General features: G+C 37.0%; 1 protein-coding gene across 1 annotated transcript in view; it reads right to left on the reverse strand.

The window, feature by feature from the left end:
• The window catches only part of LOC109045995 (inositol 1,4,5-trisphosphate receptor type 2-like), a 74503-nt gene that overhangs the window by 20485 nt on the left and 27090 nt on the right, over window positions 1-26928 (reverse strand). The window contains exons 21-45 of the mRNA XM_042775399.1: window positions 25719-25866; window positions 25410-25597; window positions 25158-25278; window positions 24984-25035; window positions 24533-24701; window positions 24241-24408; window positions 23472-23561; window positions 23245-23370; window positions 22914-23036; window positions 22621-22821; window positions 22060-22302; window positions 20905-21030; window positions 20627-20755; window positions 20361-20481; window positions 19643-19821; window positions 19232-19365; window positions 18866-18974; window positions 4458-4560; window positions 4160-4347; window positions 3901-4081; window positions 2371-2615; window positions 1800-2000; window positions 1094-1204; window positions 768-863; window positions 485-601 (exon numbers count right to left, since the gene is read on the reverse strand). Of these exons, the coding sequence (XP_042631333.1) occupies window positions 485-601; window positions 768-863; window positions 1094-1204; window positions 1800-2000; window positions 2371-2615; window positions 3901-4081; window positions 4160-4347; window positions 4458-4560; window positions 18866-18974; window positions 19232-19365; window positions 19643-19821; window positions 20361-20481; window positions 20627-20755; window positions 20905-21030; window positions 22060-22302; window positions 22621-22821; window positions 22914-23036; window positions 23245-23370; window positions 23472-23561; window positions 24241-24408; window positions 24533-24701; window positions 24984-25035; window positions 25158-25278; window positions 25410-25597; window positions 25719-25866 (3669 nt within the window). The remainder of the gene's footprint in view (window positions 1-484; window positions 602-767; window positions 864-1093; window positions 1205-1799; window positions 2001-2370; window positions 2616-3900; window positions 4082-4159; window positions 4348-4457; window positions 4561-18865; window positions 18975-19231; window positions 19366-19642; window positions 19822-20360; window positions 20482-20626; window positions 20756-20904; window positions 21031-22059; window positions 22303-22620; window positions 22822-22913; window positions 23037-23244; window positions 23371-23471; window positions 23562-24240; window positions 24409-24532; window positions 24702-24983; window positions 25036-25157; window positions 25279-25409; window positions 25598-25718; window positions 25867-26928) is intronic.

The raw sequence follows: 26928 nt of genomic DNA on the forward strand, positions 1-26928 counted from the left end.
TTCATTCAGAACAAAACTGACAGTTGGAGGGGCGTGTTTAAGGATGTTATACTCAAGCCCAAGCCGTAAAACTGACGTCATCAGAGACATGATGCATTTTCAGATTTGGATTAAAGATTATGAAGGCAAACAATTTTTTTGTGTGTACTAACTTGCATGGATGAATTGTTCACCACAAAAAAAGCAGTGTGAGCTAACAAAATAAATATAGTCAATTTTGATATAATGTGTACTTTAAAAACAAATGGGGGAAAAAATCATGTGATTAACCATGATAATACATGATCTCTATTCATTTTTATAGATTTACTCTCATATTATATTAGATATTCAATTTAATTAAAAATTACATTACACTAGATTTTGAAATATCATACATACATCAATTTTATTAAAGGTCCTTTACAAAAAAAAAGAAAAAAAAAAAACAACAGAGCTAGTTGGGAATTACTAGTGTAGCACACTATGAATGTTTAAAACTTACCTGATGGGCCAGGATGTAGATGTTGTGGCCAACATCTTTAGGTCTGATCTGATCTGATGTCTCTTGATCAATCTCACTCTCTTCTCCTTGAACGTAAGCCTCCTTGATCACGTCAACCTGTAGATATGACACCAGAACATCACTTTAATTTAATTATTATACAAAGAACAGGCATGCTTTGGCTGATAACAGATGATCTAAACTATATTCATCAGCTACACAGCAGTTAGTTGAGGTGCAGTGCTGCTATACCACCTAACAGCACAACTATTGATTAGCTCACCAGTTCATTGGGTCTCATCTTGTACAGGATCTTATCTGCATTCTCGCTGTCATGACGACTCTCCATGATGGCCAGAAGTAGTTTAGATGCATTGTTCTGATTTTTCATTGTAAAGAAAAGAGCTTTTATTTATTTATTTTTAAATAAAATTACTGTGAAGTAAAAGATATTCACATATTTTCCTCCAGGAGATAAATGCGCAGATGTTTTTACATGCCAAATCAAAAATATGAAATGCTTCAGAACATTTTGTTATCTGTAAAATTATATTATACATCAATTGCTTTCTTATTCAAACTACTTGAGTGAGTGCAGCAAACAAGTACCTTCAGCTCGAGCACAAGGTCAAGTCGGCTCTTCCCCAGCGGATCAATTGGATTCACAATGAGAGCGATGATAATGTCAATGCCGTTTGACTCATGCCTGGCTATGCATGACTGTAGAGGAGGAAATACAAAATCTATTATCCCAAACCAAGTCTTAGCTATGTAGAAAACCAAGTCTTAGCTATGTAGATTTTTGCATAATCATTAATAAAGCTAGAAATTAGTTCAGACATCATATTCCATGATCCCAAACTAAGTTTTTGATATGTAGAAAATATTTTTTTTTTTTTTTTTTGCATAATCATTAATAAAGCTAGAAATTGGTTCATATATCATGCCAAATCTAAAAAAAAAATTCCATGTGGAAACAAATTTGTCCTTCCAATGAGGATGAAATTTCAATACCTGGTTCTCATGGCCTGGTTATAATTTTTTTATATGTATATGTATATATATATGTATTATATGTATATGTATTCCAGTTAGTTGCAACATTTCTAATCATATGACTCATGTCACAGTTAAGGTTAGTTCTTGAATATTACATGCCTTAACTCATCGTTACCTCGTATAAAAGTAATACATAATGCAGGTATGAGTACATGATTATTCATGTACTGTTACTGTAAAGTGTTACCCTTGGATTAATTTTTCCATGTGGAAAAAGATTTCTTCCCATTTTCCAAAGAGGATAACATTTCAATACCTGGTTTTCGTGGCAAGGACCCTGGCAGTACTCTGTGATGGTCTCTAGTGTCTGTTTGACCAGGTCCACATTCCTCTCATTTATGTAGAGCCCCAGCAGTCCCAGACCTCCCGTTGTACTGCCACAGATACAGTCGAGAAACTGCAGCGTCTCGCACACCAGGTTATAATTGGTTTTGTTGTTCTGATCTCGCAGAAAGTTCTGTATACAAGAGAACAGAAAGATTTGGACTATCAACACGAGTCAAGTCCTGAGAGGCAGTATTTGGTATCTCTATTCAGACAGACTCGACTATACTAGGTCTATGGTCCCTTGAGATTTTGATCTGCACAGCAACATTTTTTACTTTTCAAATATCAAGGTGCCTTTTTTCCTCACAATGGAAAAACACTTATTTAAAGCCCTCTGATTTTCTGACACTGTGAAGGCAGCGTCGTTGGATTTCACTTCTAAGCACACTATGCACCATTTCACATTGAAGTGTTTAATACAAGTAATACACTAAAATGATTCATAGCCAAAACAAACCACAGCTGAACAAAACTGGACTAGTAAAAATGATTCGCATCACCTGCAAGTCCCTGTTATGATTCTCACAGAGCAGCTGAAGGAAGCGTAGGATGGGTTTCATGATGGTGATGGCCTGGCTCATCTGGGTCTCCTCCTCCACCTCCTCCATCCCGTCCACTCCCGACCCCATCGCCTCCATCTCGGGGTCCACATCCCGGCGAAAGGTGCTGTAGGCTTTGGAGGTGACAGAGGAGGCATCTTTAAGCTGACCCCGTATGTCTTCTCTGAGGTGCAAGGAGTCTCGAACTTCATAAGACAAGAGAGAATGAACCCGAGATTATGAAACTTATTTATAGTTCTTACAGGATCAGTGTTATTTTAGTATTATTTACATACTATTAAACAGTACTTTATTAAAATTTTGAATTAGCTTTCATTTTGTCAATTTAATTTTAGTCATATAATGTCATGTCATAGCTTTTATAGCAGTTTTATATCTTTTTATTTAGCTTTAATGTTATTTGTTTTCCAGTTTTAGTTTTAGTCATTTTAGTACTTCTGTCTGAGATGTAAACTAATATTTATGAACACTGTCTTAAAAACACACTGCTTAAAAATACACTGCTTAACAGCAGGCCTTTGATAAGTTGCCAGGGACCCCTCACATGACACAGCAGTTGAAATAGGGACAGATACTATTCATATGCATGATTGTTCCTTCATTTATGCTGCCTCAGGCCAGAATTGCACTCACATGAATAGCTATGTATTAAGGCACACTTGTTTGTGATAAATGGGCTATTCAGGAGATCAATGACATAGTTCAAGTTCAGACACAGCATTAGAGAGTCTATGTCGTTTTTTTAAAGCAGAACATTGCAATTAGGACACGTCTCTATTTTCAGCGAGAGACTGAAAGAGTGATTTCTAAAAGTTTATTTTTAGGCTTTAAGAAATCACACCTGGTTTGTGGTCTTTTGAGGCCTTCCTTTGTTGGAGATACATTTGATACACAAGCTCTAGAGTCAGTCAAAATAGCATCATTTATTTTCCAGCTATTTCACTTGTAGTCTAGAAAGAACATGATGTGAAAATGCAATCTTAACACATTCCACAATTATATCTCCAGTTCAGATAATACCAAACACGTTTCCATGGTAACTAATCAATATCATTCAGATCATATATCAAGCTTGTGTACAAACATACACACACAAATTGTTATTTGTCTCATTATTTGTTATATATTCTTATTGCTGAAAGGCAAAAAAAAAAAAAAAAATTAAAAAATGTATTTTACTAAATCAGCATTAATTCACAAATACTACCATGGTGTTTACTTGTATTTTATAGGTTAAATAATATATAATCTATTTTGCATTACAATAAAAAGATTATTCTCATATTAGTCTATAAAATCAATAAATAAATGGCAGGCTTGACTTCCTTGTGAAAAATATTACTGTTTATACCTTTGATTTTAGGGTGAAATATGACACGACATTCCTTTACAGTTTCACCATTCCATGCTGTTGGATATCCTTTTTCTCATGTTAAGACTGATAGAACCTGCGAGAAAGGGGATGTATACCTTTTTTATGTCTGATTCCAGAGCCCTCGCCCTCCTCCTCTCTCTTCCTGCAGCTGATCTCAAACATGTTGACTGAAACACTGGAGCGGATCTCTTTCTGCGCCAGCTCCATTCGATCATAGAAGACCTTGAAGAACTTCTCAGACTTCTTCTGCTTGTGCAGCTGATTGTAGAAAGAGTTCTGCAGGGAGACATGGCAGGAAATGACATGGCCTGAAGCTTGTAGATGACCTGTTGTGAATGTGTGTCCTGTTTATACCTGAATCTGTGTATTTCCTCCTCTCAGGAGTGCAATGCCCAGTAAAATGCTCTCCTCAAAGATACGGTCGTTCTTAGTGCTGACGATAAGGTCGATGACGAGCTCGGATGCCCCCACGTTGTCCAGCGCACATTGGATGTCTGTTACACTAGTGCCTGGCTTATCAGAGTCCTGTCCAGGAGAACCACCTATACTCATATGTACACAGAAAACACTGGTGAGTCAGGCATGAGAGGAGCAGAAGCTTGTTAATGGTAAGCCAACAGTGCTTCTGCTCATGGTCACTTGTAAACCATACCTCCAGAGGAAGAACTGTTCCCGCTGCTGAACTCCAGGGCTTTGGTGTGGGGCCGCTGGTTGCCAAAGTAGTGTGTAAGGAGACTTTTCCTCAGTGAGTTACCCTGAGGAAACCAGAAAGGAAGGCAGTTGGGTCATCCTTAAAATATGGAGTGTATCAGGTTTTTTAATTATTCGGTCATGAAAATGTTTTCAAATATTCAAGACACCTCATACAGAAAGGCATCATTCTATAACTTAACATATAATTGAAAAATTTGAAATGGTTTGAAACTTTATGTTTTGCACATTTAAAAAAAACAACTTGCAGCTGCCTATATATGGTGTCTGGAGAAGTTTATAAGAAAAAAAAAAAATATGAAAAAAATATATATATATATGAAAATATATAATATATATATATATATATATATATATATTTTTTTTTTTTTTTTTTTTTTGTTGTATTGTTGCAGGTTTTTATTTTTTTTTTTTTTTTTTATATAAAAAAAAAAAAAAAACATTATATATATCTCTATATATATATATATATATATATACACACACACACACACACACACCACACACACACACACACACACAGTTAAAAAAGTTTGGTATCAGTAAGATTTTCTAAAAAGTTATTTATTCTTTTATTAAGCTAGGATGCATGCAGTTGATCAAAAGTGACAGTAAAGACATTTATGATGAAAAAAAACCATACATTTGTTTTTTAAATAAATGGTGTTGTTTTGAACTTTCTATTCAAAGAACACAGAAAAAACACATGACGGTTTCCACTAAAATACTGTTTTCAAGGACATTTCATTTAAGACTGAAAAAATTGAAAATTCAGCTTTGCCATCACAGGAATAACTTACATTTTATAATATATTTGATATAATTTTAGATTCATATTTTGAAATTTTAATTAAATTTTAATTGTAATAATATTTCACAATATTACTGTTTTTACTGTGTTTTTGTTCAAATAACTGTAGTCTTGTTGAGCATAAGAGACATCTTTCAATTAAATTTTTTTAAAATCTTTGATTGAATATGATTTGATATGCTATTGAGATCATCTTAGAAAATTCATCTTTTACGAATTTATCACTGGCATTACAACCCTAATTTCACTTGTTAAAAAAAACACATATAAAATAAATTTTAGTTAAAAATGTAATGAATAAAATAAAAATATTTTTATTTTATATATATATATTTTGTTTTAATAAAACAAATTAAAAAAACTTTTTTTGACAGCCTAGTGCAAAGATTCATAGCGGACCGTGTGAAGTGGCGAGCACTTCATTCCCGGTCTGTTTTGATTATCTTCACACCTTTGAGTGTTTTCCTCCCAACTGAATTGGATAAACACACACAATCACATGGGAGAACTTTTACATAACTAATATAAACTGTAGTAATTGCTGAGATTATGCCAGAAGTGTAACGAAACCTCGGGGAGGCAGAGGGTGAGACTGCGAGTGCTGAAGGTAGAGAGCAGAAGGATGCCTTGAAAATCTGTTTCACAGTGGGAGAGAAACTGAACGTGTGAAAAAGACAGAGGGTGGGGGGAGAGTGGCTGGCATAGAGACTGAGAGTGAGAGAGAGAGACAGATTAACAGAGAGAGAGAGAGAGAGAGAGTTATGTAACACCTGGTGGTGGCTTGCTGAGAGATCACGAGGAAGACACGGTAGAGGGAGCGGGATGGTACTGATCGTCTCTCCCTTCCTTTGTCTCCTGACCGAATGTTCTTTCTTGTCTGTCTCATTTTCTTGCTTTTATACATCTGGTTAGGGACAGTTGCAGCTATTTTTGCATATTTTTGAGATTGAAAGAGAAAGACTGCATTCACACAGTCAGCATTTAGGACTGACAACCATATTTACCAACAGGTGTGACTCTTGATTTGGCCTGTTAATTCGACAGCTTGCAAGAATGGGTCAAACAGCATTTGTGTGAAAGAATACCTAAGTCAAGCACCTCTTGCGATGACCATTATTAATGACTGCAACCGTAGTGACAGTCACAAAAAGAAATATAAAAGATGGCCACTCTCAATATATCAGAAAATCTTTTCAACTGGCATGACATTTCATGAAGGAGTCTAGTTTAAAATCAAATCAAATTAAATAATAAAATTAAATACAATAAAATAAAAAATATAAAAAATTAATAAGAATAATCAAAATAAAATAAAAAATAATACATTAATAAGAATAATCTAAATAAAATAAAATAAATAACAAATAAAATGAGAAAAAAAATATTTTATTAAATATATAACTAAAAAAGAAAATAAAAACTAAAAAAATGATAAGACAATATAAATTACAATAACAAAAACAATATTATAATAAAATAAAATAAAACAATTAAAAATAAATAAATGAAAATAAATAAATTTAATAAAACAAAACTTTGAGGTCATCAATGATGGTTTACTTTTTTTTTTTTTTTACTTTTAAAGATTTATTTTTGGCATTTTTTGCCTTTATTATGATAGGATAGTATAGACAGGAAGTGAAAGTGGAAGAAAGAGAGGGGGACGGGATCAGGAAAGTTTCAGGATTCCCGAAGCACAATGGTGCTGTATATCGGTGTGCTGCCCACGAGGCTATCTTCGCCAACAATGTTAGTTTACTTCTAAATATTTTTACAGTATTACAGAAAACAGGTTAAAATATTCAGAAATACAGTCTAGAAATGTTGTTCATTCAAACACCAGAATGACAATGTCCCTCCTGCTAACACCACCTGCAACCTACTAGCAAATAGCAAATAATTGTTTATGATTACCCTGTGGACGGCCAGGAAGGGAGTAAGGTGGTGAACGGACCCTGACATTTTACTGACTTCACCCTTCCACACTGTGTCACCCAGAAGGATAATGAAACCCAGTGTGGCTGTGTAGCCATGCATGCGCCGACACGAGAGTGACAAACTGCCACAGAGAGAAGACACTTTTCTCTCTCACTCTGACAAGCACGTGTTGTTGCTGTTCCCACTCTCTCAGTAAACACTCATCAGCAGTCAGCACAGACTGTGTCTGCTTCCACAGTCTGGACGAGGCGTCCCACAAACACACACACACAGCAGATGAACATTCTCTATTAAAGAAATAGTTCATCCAAAAATGAATATCCTGTCATCATTTACTTGCCCTCATGCTGGTTTCAAACCTGTATGACTTTCTTCCTTCTGCAGAACATGAAAGATGATATTTTGAAGAATGCTGGTAACCAATTATTCATTTTGATGATCATCAACTTCCACTGTATATGGAAGAAAATTAACACTGACACATTTCTCAAAATATCTTCTTTTGTGTTTCACAAAAGAAAGTCACTCACTCAGGTTTGGAATAACATGAGAGTAAGTAAATGATTTTTCATTTTTGGGTGAACTATCCCTTTAAGCTTCAGAAACCGCCATAATTAACCATATTCGTTCATATTCAGGGCCTCTTCATATCATTTCCTGCTCCTGTTCACTGTAATTGGACATGCTTTCCTAGAAGCTTCTCTCTTTTCTACAAAACCAGCTGTAATGGGGGAGTTTAGTGTCTCCTGCTGCTGCAGTCTTTCTTGCACTTCTGCGGAGGACTTGATGGGAAGACAGAGGAAGAAAGTGAGATATGAAGGTAGCAGTGCCAGTCTGACTCATCCGTCTGCTGCTGCGTGGCAGAGAAAAAAAAATACCCTGCGCAGGTGAAGTGAGGACAAAAGAGAGAGAGACAGCAAGAGCAAAAAAATAAAAAATAGACAGATAGAAGATAGAAAGAGAGAGAAGGGGGGAAGGGAAAGATGAGGGATAGATAGAGAAGAGGGGTGGCAGAAACAGACAGGCTAACTTTTTATAAAATGTGCATGGGCACGCCACACTGCGGCTAGCCTGGCTAAGCCTGGGATGTTCCAGCAAGCTTCAAAAAAGCCCTCCACTGCTGTCTGCAGGAACTTGAGAACTCAGGATGGAGGGATCTAAAGAATGAGAGAGAGAGAGAGAGAGAGAGAGAGAGAAGCTTCAAAAAAGCCCTCCACTGGAGAGAGAAGAGAGAGAGAGAGAGAGAGAGAGAGCGAGAGAGAGAGAGAGAGAGAGAGAGAGAGAGAGAGAGATGGCAAAGGGGAGGGGTGCTCTGCGCTGCTGGACTCATCATGTCAGGTTCTGTCTTAGGCCTCACGGCACACCCCTGGGTCATATCACCTCACGTTACAACACATCAACACAAAAAATATATAATGATCTCCATAAAAATATTAAGCAGCACAACTGTTTTCAACACTGATAATAATAAGAAATGTTTCTTAAGAGCCAAATCAGCCAAATTAGAATGATTTCTGAAGGATCATGTTACACTGAAGACTGGAGTAATGATGCTGAAAATTAAGCTTTGCCATCACAGGAATATATAACATTTTAAAATATATTAAAATAGAAATAATTATTTTAAACTGTAATAATATTTCATAATATTACTGTACTTTTGATCAATACAGTAAACACTAAAAATCTTACAAGCCCAAACTTTTGAAAGCCAGTGTACTGTCAGTCCCTAAATATTTACATAACTACTCTATATTATATACAATTATATGATACATTTAATATAAAATAAATATATCAATAAATAATTAAAATAGATGCAGCCTTGGTAAGTATAAGAGACTTTCACAACATTTTTTAAAAATCTGAGCAAAAAGTGAGTGTAGAGAGTGTAAGGGAGTGTAATAATATTAAATGTTAAGAGGGTGATAAAGTTATAATAAAGTCTGTGAAAGGTGAGGGGTATAACAACCAAACATTCCCTGCTGATTTAAGCCAGAGAACTTATTTTATGTGTTAACCATTGAAGCGGTTGTGTAAACAGCTCACACAACACAAAAGGCCTTCAAAACAACTTCATTGGCACTGTAAAATTAACGGACTGAAACTTTGCTACGATGCACTCCCATTTTTAAGAGCGGAGGGAGGAGAATGACTTTGGGTGAAACCGATTTATGAAAGAGAAAGAGTGTGAGAGAAAAATCAATACACCTAAAATCTTGTCAGGCAGTCTAGACATGAACCCCATGACCACATCTTCTCAGAGTCCAGATCTTGCATAACAGAAACCGGGGAAGTGGGAAAGAGAGAGAGAGAGAAAAATAAAGAGAGACAGAGAAAGATACTAGTTAATTTATTAAAGGAATAGCTCACTCAGAAATGATGAATAGTTCACTTTTATGGTGCTTTTGCATCCTTTTTGAAGCTTAAAAAAAAATGTCAAGGATGCAAAACCACCAGGTAAACATGGGCTTGGGGCAAAAATTGTGCACCTCTACAATTAAGCTTAATCTAATAAAACGGCTGTAAAAAAAAAATGGAAATGGAAAAAAAAAAAAAAAAAGTAAAGTGTTTATTATTTAGATATGCTCACTGTACATCTGTGAAACTTTTACGGGTTTGGAACAACATTGGGCTATGTGAATAATGACAAAATTTTCATTTTGGGATGCAGTATCCCTTTAAGTGATTGTATTGAGGGTTTTTTTTAGAGATTGCATAACTCGAGCTAGACTGAAATCATGATGCGCTTCAGTGATGGGGAACATTCGATGATCGCATTCTGTACTGTATATAAATTATTTCCAGTTTGTTTTTTATTCTACTAAAATAAGTAATTGGTTGAATTTACGCATTTGACATTAATTACAACACAACAAAGACACAATTATAAAATTTTATTATAAAGGTAAAAATGTTAAGGAAGGTCAATTAAGGTGGGCAAATATTGCCTTTTAATGGAAAAGTTCATTTCTGAACCTGTATGAAAGTAATTTGTATTTCATACCAAGTCTTCTGAAGCCAAAATGTAAGCCATTATTCACTTAATAGTTCTTACATTCATGAGAGTGAAATAAATCATTCTTTTGAGTTTTTGAATCTTTTCATTAAATCTGGTTCACAAAACTGATCTGAATGACTTATTCACTTATGAATTTCCTTATGTAATTCTAAACAGTCTTTAGAATACATTGTTTCACTTGAGGAAAATTTCAAAACATGCTGCATCCTGATCATAAGCTACATTTGCTTTGGTTCTGGCCTTGATACCTAACACTACTCTAAAATATCAATCTCCCCTAGCATTTATCTTCTCATAGTCAGGAGGACAAGGGGGAGTCTCTAAGTCTGGGTTCCTGTAAGCATCCGCCCAGTCCAGTGGCCTGACCACTTGGCGATTGGTTCACAGGTCCCTTGTGACCCACTCTCAGAGGTAGCACTGTTCAATGTGGCTCTCCTTATAAACAGTGCCACAAGCAGGAAAACAAATTAGCCTTGCATGTGAGAGCAATTGGAGAGATTGTTGATTTGCAGGCAGGGCCAAGACAAACAGCAGCAAGGACGTAAACAACCATTCCTGAAGATGACTGACCCTGGTGTCATTCGGAAGTGGGGCATGTGATTGCCTAATGTCCTTAAGGGCACAAGACGTGTTTGTGAGATTCACTGTATGCAGTCAGCGCCTGACCCGTGGATGCTTGGGCCTTGTTTTCAGACACACCCCAACACTCGGAGCCCACCAAGGTGAGCATTTACACACAAATAACACGCCACGTTACACAAACAGCACTCGGCACACATTCACAGATGCACAGTCTCATGCACAGTTAATCTTCATGATGAATCCACTTAAATATATCAAATATACAAGCAAAGGGCTGACAAACAGCCAACATTAATAACATCTGTTACAAAGCCTTCCATTGAGACCATAATAAAAGCATGGAGGAAAGAGATATCAATTTGTATTTCTTTCCTTGTATGTATGGAGAGATTGTTGATTTGCAGGCAGTGCCAAGACACTCTTCTCTTTAATGACGTTGCTTTCTTAATACACAGACATTAACAGTTGGTGCCCTCTTCACAGCTATAACAGATTCCACTCATCTTGAAAGGCTTTCCACAAGATTTTGGAGTGTTTCTATGGGAATTTTTGAGTATTTATAAGGTCAGGCACTGATGTTGGACAAGAAGGCCTGCCTCGTAATCTCTGCACCAGTTCATTCCAAACATGTTAGATGGGGTTGAGGTCAGGGTTCTGTGTGTGCCAGTCAAGTTCTTCCACACCAAAACTCATCCAACCATGTCTTTATGGACCTTGCTTTGTGCACTGGGTCACAGCCATGCTGGAATAACAGTTCTCACAAAGTTGGAAGCATAGCATTGTCCAAAATGTCTTGGCATGCTGAATCATTAAGATTTTCCTTCACTGGAAGTGAGGGGCCTTGCCCAACCCCTGAAAAACAGCCCCTCAACAGTTACAGTTGGCACAATGTAGTCAGGCAGGTAACATTCCCCTGGCAGAAGTGTGATTTGTTATTTGGTGTTCAATAAACAGTTTTTTTTATTATCAATGTTGAAAGCAGTTGGGCTGCTTAATATTGTTGTGAACACCATGATAAACTATGATTTATAACTTTGAGGCAAGTAAGATTTAATAAAAAAAAAGTAATACTTTTATTCTGCAAGGATGCATTAAACTGGTCAAAAGTGCCAGTAAATACATTTATAATGTAACAAAAGTAATAATATACAATAATAACTAAATATAATATCATAAGAATCATTATTAATAATTGAGCATCAAATCAGCATATTCAAATAATTTCTAAATGATCACATGACAGTGAAGACTGGAGTAATGGCTTCTGAAAATTCAGCTTTACCATCATAGGAATAAATTATTCCTTTAAATATATAAGTTATATAAATATATAAAACAGTTATTTTACAACTAAATTTTTTTTTACAATATTTGTTTTTAGAATTTTTGATCAAACAAATGCAGCCTATACATGTAGTCTACCTGTAATATGTGCTAAACAAATTCCATTGGCCCTGCTTGGATAAATTTTCCATTTCTCCTTTAAAGATTCTATTCTACAAATATCCCTATGAAGTAATGATGGTGTTTTTCAATGGTGTGAATGCAGGATAAACTGACCAGGATGAATATCAACAGAGATATTGATGATCTAAGCTTTTGAGAACACGCTGCTCCTAAAGTTAGTCTCCTAACTAAAGCTCACTCCTGTTGTGTGTACTGTGAACCTCCTGTGGATCATCTACAGGTGTGTTTTTCTGACTCTTAGAAAGAAAAGGAGCAGTACAGCATGTTCTGGGCTCATTTCCATGGTGACCACACATCTCTTGCATCATGCTTGATGACTTATTTAAACAATGAGGGTGGGAAGGGAAAAAAAATCCCTATTCTTCATGTGCAGGATTTCTTTTTCTAACAAAAAACATTTGTTTTCATCATCTTTTATCCAAAAGTAATAACTTCAAAACAATCAAATATTATGACAAAATCCCCTAGCCCTTTATAATTGTATTTAACTTATATATACTTCAATTTATATACAGAATTATAAATATTTCTTTTTTCTTCTAGGTTTGTATATTGTTTTTATGCGCAAAAAAAGGTACAGAAAAACACATTGTGTATTTATATCAAAAAGACAACTTGTTTAGTATAGATTTTAAATGCTCAATGTAGCAGAAGGGACACCACCTCTTGCTTTATTTCATTGCAACAGCCATGAACAGGTATGCAGGCATGTGCCACTGGTGAGACCCCTAGGTTAAACGTGCTTGTGTTCATGTAGGCTTTGGTCTAAGAGCTCTGAATGCTCTGGTGGGATTTGTGTGTGGGCTGAAACCGTCGTATTCCACCGCAGTCATCAGGGAGACCTGCTCACACAGAACTGGTGTATGTGCTTGCATTTTAGAGCATGTACATGTCCCGCTACCACCCCCGGCCCAGCATTGTGTGTGCAGTGATGTGTGTGTATCTGCATGTGTGTAAGGAGCTTAAACGTTTGAGGTTGATAATCTGAAAAGCTGCTTTGCCTCCGGGCGGTAGTGTGAAACTTGGCTGGAGAGAAATACAGGCAGGGGAGGGGAGAGAGAGAGCGAGAGGGTTGAGGCATAGGCTTTTCTTTTTGTTATGTAACACCGGGGGCTGTTTATATATATATTTATATTAGTATATATAATTGTCAACAACCGGGAGAGGCCTGTTTATATATATACGCACACACACACGCACACACAGCTAGCCACCAAATACTGGTATGAGAGAATTTACTTCTAGGGTACGCCCAACTCGTGAGACGTGAGGTATTACTCTCTATAAACACACTCCAAAACAGGCTGTGGTTAATGTTTTGTAACAAGAGCTGGATGCAATGAACGGAAACATATTGGGAAAGAGGGAAAGTACACAAGGACCAGAAGTGGCCTGGCTGTCAGAAGGATTTTACACACGTGCAGCAAGCCACGCTCACTCACTCATTTATCATGTTCTGCAAAAACACAAAGTCAGTGCAGTGCATATATTACACCCTTTTCCATGAAAATGGTGCTGGTGGCAGTATTAGAAATTCAGCCAGAGGGATTTATGAACAGGCTTGCGTTTTCATTGACGTAGCCCACTATGAACACAACCTGTGAACATAGCACAGTACATGACGGTCTTTGTTTCAGAACTTTTTGTTTTAACATCGGAAGTCATTTAAATCTGCACCTTTAAGCAGTCATCATCAACAATTTGACTTAATGTAACAGGGAGAGTTTATTCAAATTTGTAATGATTAAAACTACTTTACTATTTTCTGAAAGAAATTAAGATTTTTATTTAGCAAAGACGCATTAATTTGATCAAAAGTGACATTACTGATTTTTACACTGTTACCAAAAATTTTTTTTGATTGTTGATTGTTTTATTTTTTGGCTGAACTATTCCTTTAAAGTTGGCTTGAGAGAAAATGTTGCTTGACTTTTCAAGAAAAAAAAAAAGTATGGCAGGTTTGTTTAACTGGACAGGATTGTTGTCATTTACTATCGCTGCGATTATTTTTGAGTGACAGGCTGCTGGAGAAGAGGCTTTATTTTCCCACCCATTTGCCAGTGAACACGTCATCAGAGAAGAGATATCGCAGCGATGGCTAGGGGAAGTTAGTGTTTTTGATTAAAGATTACAGAGGAAAATATATATTTTTTTTAATTATGCATGAATAAATAATTTATAAAAATACTGAAATATTCCATAAAAACAATTAAAATTGGAATAGTCAAAACCACACCCTCCTTGGAATCACAAGTCAAAAGTTACTGAATACAACTACACACACTTTTGCTATAGTGTCAGAAACTGAATAAACAGAAAAATACACGGATACTCTTGCCACTTTGAAGCTTTTTGCTCAGCGTTCTCTGCTGTGACTGTTTGGCCATTACAACATATCTAAAATTACAGCGGAACAACAGCACCTGCTTGACATTTTAAACATTTTGTACATTGTGTGCTGACACACGCTCACGTTCAGCTCACCACGCTGACACAAGTGATCATTCAAGAGAGAGAGAGACAGAGAGAGAGAGAGAGAGAGGCCAATTATATCTGCTCATGAGTCATGACCTGCTGCTCAGCAACCAAATCACTAAGTCATTGGCGAGAGATAGAAAAAGAGTAAAAAAAATAATGGCTTCAAGCTAGTATGAAAGAAATTCAACCTAAAAAACAAAGACTTAAGAGAAAAAGCACTGAGATAAACAAGTTCTAAATGATGGGAGAGACCGAGCAAGTGAGCGAGAGCGAGAACATGATGAGCCACGTGAGGTTGGCTCAGACACTGCAGGCCGATTACGTAAACACCCCCCGCTCCGTCGCCTCATGGACTCAGCAGACACCGCGCCTCTCCAATCCCTCCGCCTGCTGCTGGGCCATGCTTTTTCTCTTCCCTCACATGGCTTCTCACATGCTTGCTCCCTCCCTCTTTCTTTCCCTCGCTCGCCCTCCTACTCTCTCTCTCCCCAGTGAGCCGGCAGTCTGTGCAGAGCAGGCCTGCATGAAACCGCAGCACCACTCTCAGGGCGGGAAGAACATGGCAAAACAGCCAAAGCCCATGGAGAACGAGTGCTCCAAAATAAACAAACACACACACGTGGAATTACGCAAATCTTTTTTTGTGGTGGAGAGACGGAACAAATCTGAGCCACTGTTACACTGCTTTTACACTTCTAAACTTAAATAAAATACATTTAAGACATTCCGCCACTCACTGTGATGTCATAATGACTATGATGTTCTAATGTTTATGTTGCAACAACATGGCAAACAGCCAAACCCAGTGGAGAACAAACGCTCCAAAATAAACAAACACATAAAGATATGGAATTACGCAAACCAGCTTTTTTTTTTTGGTGGAGAGACAAAAACAAATCCCTTTTAAGGTGTGGTCACATTAACCATTGCTGGGCAAAATTTTGAAGGGTGAATTCTAGCCATTCTAAAAGGGATCACTCTGACCATCATAAAACTGCTTGGTTTGAAAGTGACTTTTGTTAGATCTGTGCTTCATACAGCTCAACATTAAAGGGATACTCCACCCCAGAAATAAAATTTTGTCATTAATCACTTTCCCCCCATGTCGTTCCAAACCCGTAAAAGCTTCATTCGTCTTCGGAACACAATTTAAGATATTTTGGATGAAAACCGGGAGGCTTGTGACTGTCCCATAGACTGCCAAGTAAATTACACTGTCAAGGTCCAGAAAAGTATGAAAAGCACCGTCAGAATAGTATGTCTGCCATCAGTGGTTCAAAAATAATGACTTTATTCAACAATTTGTCTCCTCTGTGTCTCTCAACATCACCGTAATGCCATTTTGGAGAAATGAACAAAATTTTGACAAATCTGAGCAGAACGCAACCGGCTTACGTTCTTCTGAAGAGCACAGAAGAGAAGAGCATACGCCATCTACGTACTGCTCAGAATTGCCAAAATGGAGCTACGCTGATTTGGAGAGACACATAGGAGAGGAATTGTTGAATAAAGTTGTTATTTTTGTTTTATTCACGTACAAAAAGTATTGTCGTTGCTTCATAACGTTACAGTTGAACCACTGATGGCAGATGGACTATTCTGTCGATCCTTTTCATAGTTTTCTGGACCTTGACAATGTCATTTACTTGTCAGTCTATGGGACAGTCACATGCCTCCCGGTTTTCATCAAATTTCATTCAAATATCTTGATATCTAATTGTGTTCTGAAGACTAACGAAGCATTTACGGGTTTGGAATGAAATGGGGGTAAGAGATAAATGACAAAATTTTAATTTTGGGGTGGAGTATCCCTTTAAAGGTGCTGCATGTAGGATTGACACCAAGTGGTTGAACTAGGTATTGCAGTCCAAATTAAAAATATTGGAGAGGGTTTTTTTTCACCCGGCCCCTCCTTAGACTTGACGCAAATGCAGGTTGCCAGATTGACGACACAAACAGGAACAAGCAAACTTGATGAATGAAATGAAATAATCTGTGTTTTCTGCCTACTGGCAACCCGGGGTGCGGAAATACAATTGGGTAAACTTGCAGTGGGCGGGTTTCACAAACCAATACAGAGACCGACATACCGGCCCAGAATGCACATTTTCAAAGGAGAATAAATGACAAACATTGTTTTTCAGATAAACAAGTATGTTCACTTATCATGTTTTTTAAATATCTGCAAATGTATTATGGTATTTTTATGCTTAAGTAGAGTCAAAATCTTACAAACAGCACCTTTAACAATGGACCTTTTTTTGCACATGAAATTTCACCGAAAATCGCTAATGTGACCACACCTTTACACTTCTAAACTAGTCACACGTCTTGAATGTTACATTTACAACATTCCGCAACACACTGTGAAATCATAACGACTATTATATGCCATAATGTTTATCATGCAAATGACACCGCAAACATACCCAAAACCCATAGAGAATGAACACTCCAAAATAAACACTTACATATGTGAATTTACGCAATTCTTTTTAGTGGAGAGACAGCAAACCTGAATCACTCTGAATGTGCAGTTACATTTACCATTGCTTGGCAAATTTCTGATTCAACAAATTCTGATTTGACAAATGCAGATTCAACATGTTCAATTGGCAAAAATAAGTGCCAACATTCCGCCACTGACTGTGATATCATAAAGACTATTATGTCATAATGTTTATGATACAACAACACAGCAAACACAGCCAAACCCCGTGGAGAATGAACGCTTTCAGACGTGTAAAAACTAGTGAAGTTATTAAACGTAATTTCAGAGGAGTAGGCCTACCACTTCCATTGTTAGTTCTTTCGGCACCCCTCCTCCTCCCCATCTCCTCCTTTTATGCATATTTATTTATTTCTCTTTCTGTCTATAGAGGGGGCAATCGGAGCTTGAGTAGAATATCCTCTCTGAGCCCCTCTATACCAGACAGCAAGCTGAATCTGTTTACCACTTACACTAAGATTATATGGGCACAAAAACTCGTGAATTGTTTTTGTGAGAGAGAGACCTAACTTTTAAGATGCAGTAACATCTACATTTCCTTGGCATCATTTTGTGGGTCGAATTCCAGTCATTCTAATAGGAATCCACGTGACTGGCAGGGTGAAAAAGTTCCCTCACATAGATTTTGTTCATGTTCAAGGTGGTCACAAAATCTCGCCACACAAACTGAAAGAAAGCTGCTTGATTTGAAAGCTGTACTTCATATGTCTCTATATTATTGAAAAAGGACCCATTTTTGCATGTGAAATTGTGCTGACATCTCACTAATGGAATCCGTGTATACTTTTAAAATTGTCACAAGTCTTGTTACATTTATGACATTCTACAACTCACTGTGAAGTCATAATGACTATGATGTCATAATGTTTATTATGCAATAACTGGGAATTAAGCTTTTCCTGTCTTTTATTCCTCTTCTTTTTCTACCCCTCCTTCTCTTTATTTTTCTCTCACTCTCTCTCTCCATGTGCAAGGCCATAGTCAGCTCTCTGCAGTATTGATTTGTGGTGCTGGGTGATTTGGCTACTTGCTCCAACACCAGGAGCATGTCCTCGTGTGCCTCTGCTTATGTAACAGCGTGAGACTCTTTCTCTGCTGAATGCTGATTAACTGTCTGGAGCTTTAGGATTCCCAGCTTTCACCAGATGCCAACGACACTGCGGAGGCCCGAGAGCTGCACTTCACTTCGAACGCCTGCATACACGCACACACGTAAGCACTCTCAGCACTACGGGTGGATGGAAGGGGTCATCAGGTTCACAATCCTTGGTTTTGCCACTAACTCCCTCTTCTGGTGGTTACTAGCATGGCAACAACTTTCCCTAAAGACATCATGACATCACAGCTGGCAGGTGTATTTTTGTAGTTCACTACAAAAACCTGAGCTGGTCTGCTACTTGTTACTGCTAGTTAGTGGCAGGTTGTATTAGAAACACATTTTGTACACATTCTCATAATTATGGACTAAAATAATTCATTCATTCAAAAAAGAGGGAATAAAACGGCCAGAATAAGGTTACAGAAAGTTCCGATCACACTTACCTTTTCCTCGAATATTTCTTTCCTATCCAGCATCTCTCGCAGGGTCTGCAGGATCTTAATACACAGCTTCTCCTCTTTCTCCATCAGTTTCTTGGTGTGTTTGATGAGCCTGAGAGAAAATATTTGATCACATTTCATCCTAAACATGTAACTGGCAACTTGACCAGACACATCAACTACAAATATTTGAGAATGTATATTCTTTGAGAACAACAGATTATGCAGGTAACAGAAATTTTCAGGGATTTATAATGTCATACCTATACATATGGCTATTTTTAACAGTGCCACTGGACCTGTTTAATATATTCATGGAGTATGACGCACGGTTTTAATTTGTTTGATGTGTGTGCGTGTGTGTCTCACTTAGACATGAAGGCTCCATCCTCACTGCGGAGCTGAGGAAACAGCATCTCTGGACTTTGCAGCACGTCTACTAATACAGAAAACTCTGCCTGCACCTGTGGACTAAACTGCTCCTCCAGATACACAATGACTCCCTGAAACACATACACGTAGTAGGTAATGTTTTAGACAAAAATAATTTATCATACACAAATATTATTACTGTTATCTCATTCGACATGAATACAAATGTATGTTTTACATACTTGATCTTAATTACATTATATAAGTCACAGCACACTTCAGATGATAAAAAAGCAACTTATATTTCAGAAAATTCGCTACTTAATTCTGATTGGTCAGTTGCCTTGATAAACCTACAACTGTGAATGGGTATAACACTGCCAGTTTTAGATTTAAAGGTGACGTTACCTGTAGTTTCTCAATGATCCGGTAATCATGGGCTCCAAAGGGCTCCTTGCGGGGTCGGCCACGGGTTGACAGCTTCCAGTCTTTCACTGCACGCTGCACCATGCTAGTATGTGTCTTCAGTGACAGGGTATTGACCTGACCGTCCAGGTCCACTGGAATGGGGATGGCCCGGCTCTTAGCTAGACAGAGTTAGAGGGAGGACATGCATTTGTAACCTTTATGCATTCTCTTATGCAATTTTAGCATGTTAAACATCTCAAAAACTGATGACAAACACTCTTCTGTATTTTCCTTCTATTTTTGAGGACAATTTTAATAGTATTTTTCAGACAAGACTGTCTAACATCGAGTCTACACCTTATGCAACAGTTGTCTCATTGGTGAGGCTGTCTACACTGGACGCATCAAAGTCCAGCGATTTCTTATTCTAGGGTTTAAAATCACAATTTCTATCATGAAAAGTCTATTTGGCCTAATTTATTTACCTTTATTGACTTAATATCTATCTAGTTATCTGTTTATGATTTTTACATTTTTAATGATTTATTTCTTACGCTTTATTTGTTGGAATATCTCTCATTCTTAATTTTTTATTTCCTTAAGTGCCCATTGCAACAATATGGAAATATGGTATTATGGTCAATATTTAAAAACATGTCAGCAAATTAGCATTATGATTAATGGCGCAATTATATTCATTACCAGATGTGAAACTTACCGACGTCAGCTATGGTTTTGATGCAACCCTCAATGTTAGTCTTCTGCAGGGAGTTGAGCCAGGTGCAGTTGTAGAGTTTGCAAGCAGACTTCAGCAGATCAATGAAAGTTGATTGATGGGCCTGATGAAGAGATATGAATATCTCAATGTCAACTAGCATAAAGCAACATTATGACTGATTCATAGAGCTTAGGGAGAGTATGTCTCCTCTTCACGTCAGACTGAGATGAGGTGAGGTGCTCGTGAATTGAACTTTCTCACTCTACCTGCAGGTTTGAGTTGCTGACAGAGAACTGTGAGCCAAAGAAGCCCTTGACGATGGCCATGATGGTATCAGTGACGTATTTTTCGAGGGATGTATCAGCTTGCTTCCTGTCTGTGGAGCTGTCAGTCACCTACAACAACAACAACAACAACATCAGTTCAGGATGCTTAGCACCCACATAGCAAGCACAAATCAGTCACAGATGATCTAAACAGCTCCTTAAACCCGTATATTATGCCTCACAATTGCGAGGGAGGAAAAGAGAGAGTTAGTTCTCACCTTTCTAATGTCTGCAAGGAAAGTGCTGAAGAGTTTCCAAATGTGATTGCTGGTGTAGATCTCCTTCATCTCCACCTCGGTGTCCACATAGCAGTGATTCACAAAATTTACGTATGCTATTTTTACCTGCAAGATATAAAAGCGATATTAAAAAAGGCTACCTGATGTCAATTATAAAAAGTCTATGGTTTTAATCACATTTTTTGGACATGGTACAACGTTTTTTTTTTTTTTTTTGGTAATGCTATGAAGTACCCTAGAGTACCAGGTAAATTCCATGGTAAATGTACTTGGTAATCATGCAGAACAATGGTACACAGTGCCCTTAAAAAGGTATTTGGACAAAAAGCCAAATTTGTAAAAAATAATTGATTAATTTTAAATGATGTTATTTATTTTATTTTTAACCCTAATTTTTTTTACAGTAATTTTGTTGGTATATTATTATATCTAATGCAGTGACATTCATACATTTTAAATGTGTGGCCAAAAATATATATTCAATATTTTTAACATATTTTTGAAAGAAGTCTCTTATTTGTCAACAAGGCTGCATTTATTGGATAAAAAAAAATATAAAAAAGTAAAATTGTGAAATAATAGAAAATAAATAAAAACAACAATAACTGTTTTCTATTTTAAAATATTTTAAAATGTATGTTTTCTTTAATGTCACATGATCCTTCATAAATGCTGCTAATATGCTGACTTAGCTTAAGTTCAAAAGAACAGAATTAATGTGAGATAGAAATCTTTTGTTACAATCTAAATGTCTTTACTGTCAACTATGATCAATTTAGCGCATCCTTGCAGAACAAAAGCATTTATTTCTTTAAAAAAAATACTGACCCCAAACTTATTTTGTCTACTGTAAATCAAAACATTATGGTCTTTCCATCTGACACCATCACGGTTTTACATTTTCAACATCTATTTTTTGTAAGGATCAATACTGTACATGTTCTTGAGAGTTAACTTTTAACTTGTGATATACTGTAATAGTGTAAGCAAACATTTTTATGTTCTCCATTATTAGACAAATGTCATTAGATAACTTATAAAAGCAGAATTACAACATAACAGCTCTAGCACTTTTCAAATATGCCATGGTGTGCTTTTCAAGAGAACATTCAGGTAGGGTTAATGTTCCATCACCTCTGGAATACAGCCTTCGTACGTGACCACTTTGACAATATCATCAAGCGGCAGAAGTGAGTTGCACTTGAGCTCTGTATCAACGTTCTTGCCCTCGGTGCAGGCTGCCAGCAGCTCCACCAGAGTGATGTGGTACTCCAGAGCATCGTTCTCATCTCGCTCAGACGACATCATATTTTGCAGCACAGGGAAGGAGGCACGGTCATTGTAGAAAACCAACACGTCTTCTCCTCCGTTCGCCAGCTACAGTCCAAAACAAACACAATGTCTGATTTAGCTCTACAAACTCATATAAAGTTACTCTTCTGTGAATGGAAGTCTATATGGGCAATAAGTGTAGAGTGATAAAAGAACGAGTATTAAAATATTGTCTAAATTATTGATTTTCTATATTATTGAATTATTGATAACTATAATAAAATATATTTTAAATATATTCATTTTTTTTTTAAATGTGTAAAAATATTATTTTAATATTATGAGTATTATTAACATGATTGGCTTTGAATCTGAAGTGCACATACCTCCATCACGCATTAAATTCAAATCTATCCTCCTCACCTCATTCATGACTTTGCATTGACATTCCTTCACGTATTTGCCATCGGCTTTCACAATGGTTTGGAGGAAGCGCAGGTACTGCACGTGACGGCCGTGGGTCTCGATGCAATGCACGAAGTGATGCACCACGCGGTCGCTGATCTCATTGCACAGGTGGTAGTTGTTTCTGAAGATGTAGCACATAGTTTTTGCCTCCAGAAGCTGAGAGAAGCAAATAAAATATCATGAGAATTCCAAATAATCTATTATTAATAGCAAGGACATTTAATGTTCATTTCCCCGGTGAAACGCACCCCAGGTGTGAGGAAGAGGTTGAGGTGTTTGTGCAGCAGCGCCTGGTTCTGAGGATTATCTCTGCAGAAGTACTGAAGGAAAGTGTGGGCTAGAGTCATGATCTCGTCCATCTTTTCGTCCCCCTAAAGATGGAGCAGTAAGAGTTTGACAGTATAAGGACCTCAATATGACAATCTCAGAGTCTAGATTAATTTTACAGCACCATATGATAAGGTTACGATTTATGGTTAAACCTCTTCTAAATTAATGAACAAACTTCACTAGTGTCTGGTTGTGGAATCTACAAAGTACTGAACTGATTATAGAAGAATTAAAGTAATGTCTGCTCACCTTCTCATATGGGATCTGGAGGAGGTCCAGCACTACAGTGTGAGCTCCCATGTTCTTCAGCAGCCTCTGCTGCTGCACACGGATCTTCTTACCGGGAGAGCAGAGTTTACTGAGACTCAGCAGGATCTACGTAACATCAGACACAAAATCACAAGTTTTATACTCTTTTCTGTCTCGGAAATCTTTCATGTGTGGAGCTGAGGACCATTTAGTGAAAAAGTTCCCACCTCTTTGACAATTTTGTAGTTGTTGGCTTTGTTGCTGTCTATTTGAGGTTTACCGCTCCCATCCTGCACTGGGCTTAAGATACCTGCTTCCTGCAAACCAGAAATTACACTCAGTCAGGTATTACCACTCATATTGCTTTTCTATGACTGATACTCATACAGATTATTTTTGCTTGTGTCTCATAACAGAGCATAACTCTTATTTCTGCTTCAGTATTTTTTGAGTATTATTTATCTATTACTATTATAGTGAGCTTTTTACATTTTTGTTTTCAATTTAAATTTTAAGTTTTTTTTAGTAATTTTATTATATATATGCTTTTATATATCATATATATATATATATAGTAATTTTGTTATGTGCTTTTGTCATTACTATATTATATTTTTTAGATTTTATTTTTGTTGAAAAATAAAAATGTTGAAATAAGATTAAAAAAGTTTTTTAACAAAGTTTTTCATCTAAAGTATTTATATAAGCTTCATTTCAATAAATGAACACGATTTTTGATGGTTTTAGTTAACGATAACAACACCGTTCTGCTTTCTGACACAACAACAACAAAATATAAAAAATGATTAATAAACTACAAGGATAAAAACATAATGTGTATTATAATTATTTTATTACTAATATCAATAATATGAGTTTATCACCATTTATATAATATAATTTTGGTAAATCTCTTATTATTAGCAAAATAGTAAATCTGCTATATTATAATTTAGCAATATGCTTGCAGTGTTTCTCCTGCCAGTAGGTTCACACCTCCAAATTCTGCTCTTTGTTTTGATTCTCAGCATTGTCTTCATTGCCATAACCTCCACTCTTCTCGACCCACAGCTCAGACTTTTCCACTGTCAGACGTAGCTGGTCCAGGCTTGCCTTAATCTTCTTATAATTCTCCACATCCTCCTCAGAAACCAGCAACTGGACCTGCAAAACAAACACCATCATTAATTGGCAAATATGTTGGTCCATCATTAAAACAGACCATTTAAAAACCAGAGCCAGTCTCCATACATTGATAAGAAGTCAATAGTATGAGTGAGAGTGAGACCTGTTTGAAGGCCTGCAGAACTTCGGCTCTCTGGCTGAAGTGTTTGAAGATGAGCTGAAGAGAGCCGGAGACCAGTGGAGGGTAGTCCTGCATGATGAGGTGAATAAGCACCCGCAGAAACGTCTGACCACCTTCATCATCGAGGTCCACCGAGCTCCTCTCTTTAGCACTGTGAACACAACAACACAAGAGCCGATTCAAAAATGACTTTAGCTTTGCTATCATATAAATAAATCATATTTTAAAATATATTAAAATAGAAAACATTATTCCGAACATTATTCCTAATTTGAACATTTTTTCACAATATTATTATGTCGATAGTCTGACTGATACTGAATATGATACCGATATACAGTATCGGTGCTGATTCGAGCATCACAATGGTTCAATCATATTTTAAACACCAAACACAAAAAAACAAACATATTTCAAGAAATCATTCCCCCACCTTCCAGAAAACATATTCTCTGCTTTCTTCGCAATCTCTTCAATGTTTGGCTCTGGAAGGTACCACAGTAATATTAAAACATACACAAACATACCCTTGAAACAAAAAATACTAATCAACTGCATGGTGTGGTTGGGAATTAATTTATATTACTGTATGCCAGAAAACTCTCACCAGCCATGACAGGAACTTCTGCCACTGAAACAGAAGTGTCCAAAGTCTGGTCGCCAAACTCTTTTTTATAGATAGACAGCAGATAGGTGATGCGGTAATCGAGTCGCACATTCAGAATGAACTATAAATAGAAAAGATTAAATATAAAAGGATGCCAACATTTAACAATCTCCAAACACTTGAGTTTGGTGTTGTATAACTGATAAATTTAGTTCATTGCACTAGACATGCAACAGTCTATAAGGGCATCACCTGCAGAATCTCAATAATCCTGAGCTTGGTGTCCATCACCATGACGTTCTCGTTGTCAGAGAGACAGATTTGCTTTCCGTGGATTGGCTGAGCATCAGGGAGACAGTGGGGCATCATCAAGCCTCTGCTCAGAACCATCTGAGTCACCATCTCACCCACACCGTGGATGGTACGCATGACATTATTACCTACACAAACACAGCCTGAAGTGTTACACTGCCTCAAGGACAAGCAGCTATTATCTTGTAAAACAAACACTGAAGAAGCATTACTGGAGAGAAAACAGACAGCTTTAAAATGGGGTCTCACCTCCCTCAGGGCTCTTGTTGAGTTTGAACATAAATGTGGAAGTGGGTTGGACAATGTCCAGGATGGCCAGCAGGGTGCGCGTGAGGCAGAGCAGCTCATTAAAGCGGTAGAAGCCAAAGTAGACCAGGTTACGTGCCAGGTGCACCACCTGTCAGAGCGACAGACAGAGAAAAGCCATTTAAATTCTAAGTGTTAGTGACTGAATCATTAGTATTCTGTTAGAGCTAATGCAGCCAATCTGCTCTGTCCTCTGGACACATCACATAATACACTCAGGAAAAACATCAAACCTGGATTACAAATACAAAATCAGACACACAAGCATGAAGTACAACATTAGTGAGTTACAAGCTCCATGTGACTGATTCACTAAAGAAACTGTCTATACACTTTGTGCTTTATGTTTCTGATTCACTACAAAGAACCAATACAATTGTACAGGAATCAGTTTGGCTTACTAAAAAATTACTCATAAAGGACATCCTTTTGGAATCGGACTATACTGGGTGTGCTTTATTTTTGCTTTACTAATAGAGTCTTTTACTCAGGAATTGGTTGGACTATACTAGTCAGGCTGTATGGTCATTCATTTAACAATCAGACCACACTTGTTGTACTGTGTTTTTGATTCACTAAACAGAACCAAACCTTTAGAGTCATTCGCTCAGGAATTGGTTGGACTACACCAGTCACGGTTAAAAGATGGATATGATTCATTAATGAGCAGCTGATCATAGTGATTGGTTCAAGAATTGGACTATATTTTTTGTGCAGTATGGTTTTGATTCACTACAAAGAACCAACTCATTTGAGTCAATTGTTCAGGAATCGGTTGTACTACACTGTTTGCACTGTATGAACAGATCAGATTTACTAAAAAAACAGCTCATAAGGGTCAATAATCGGTAATCAGACTACACTGGTTGTTCTGTATATTTTTGATTCACTGAATAGAACCATTCGTTCAGGATTCAGTTGGATTACAGGATCACTAAAAAAACAGCTTATACTCTAAGAATCATAGGATTGGGAATTGAACTACACTGCTGGCACTGTATGATTCGGATTCTCGACAAAGAACCAACTCATTTGTTTGGGAATCAGTTAGATCACACCATTTGTGCTGTATGGATCTGAATGATCAAATTCATTTGGCAATCAAGACTACACTGGTGTTTTTGATTCACTAAATAGAACCTACTCCTTAGAA

This window comes from Cyprinus carpio, chromosome A18 (assembly GCF_018340385.1).
Source record: "Cyprinus carpio isolate SPL01 chromosome A18, ASM1834038v1, whole genome shotgun sequence".
Taxonomy (NCBI): Eukaryota; Metazoa; Chordata; class Actinopteri; order Cypriniformes; family Cyprinidae; genus Cyprinus; species Cyprinus carpio.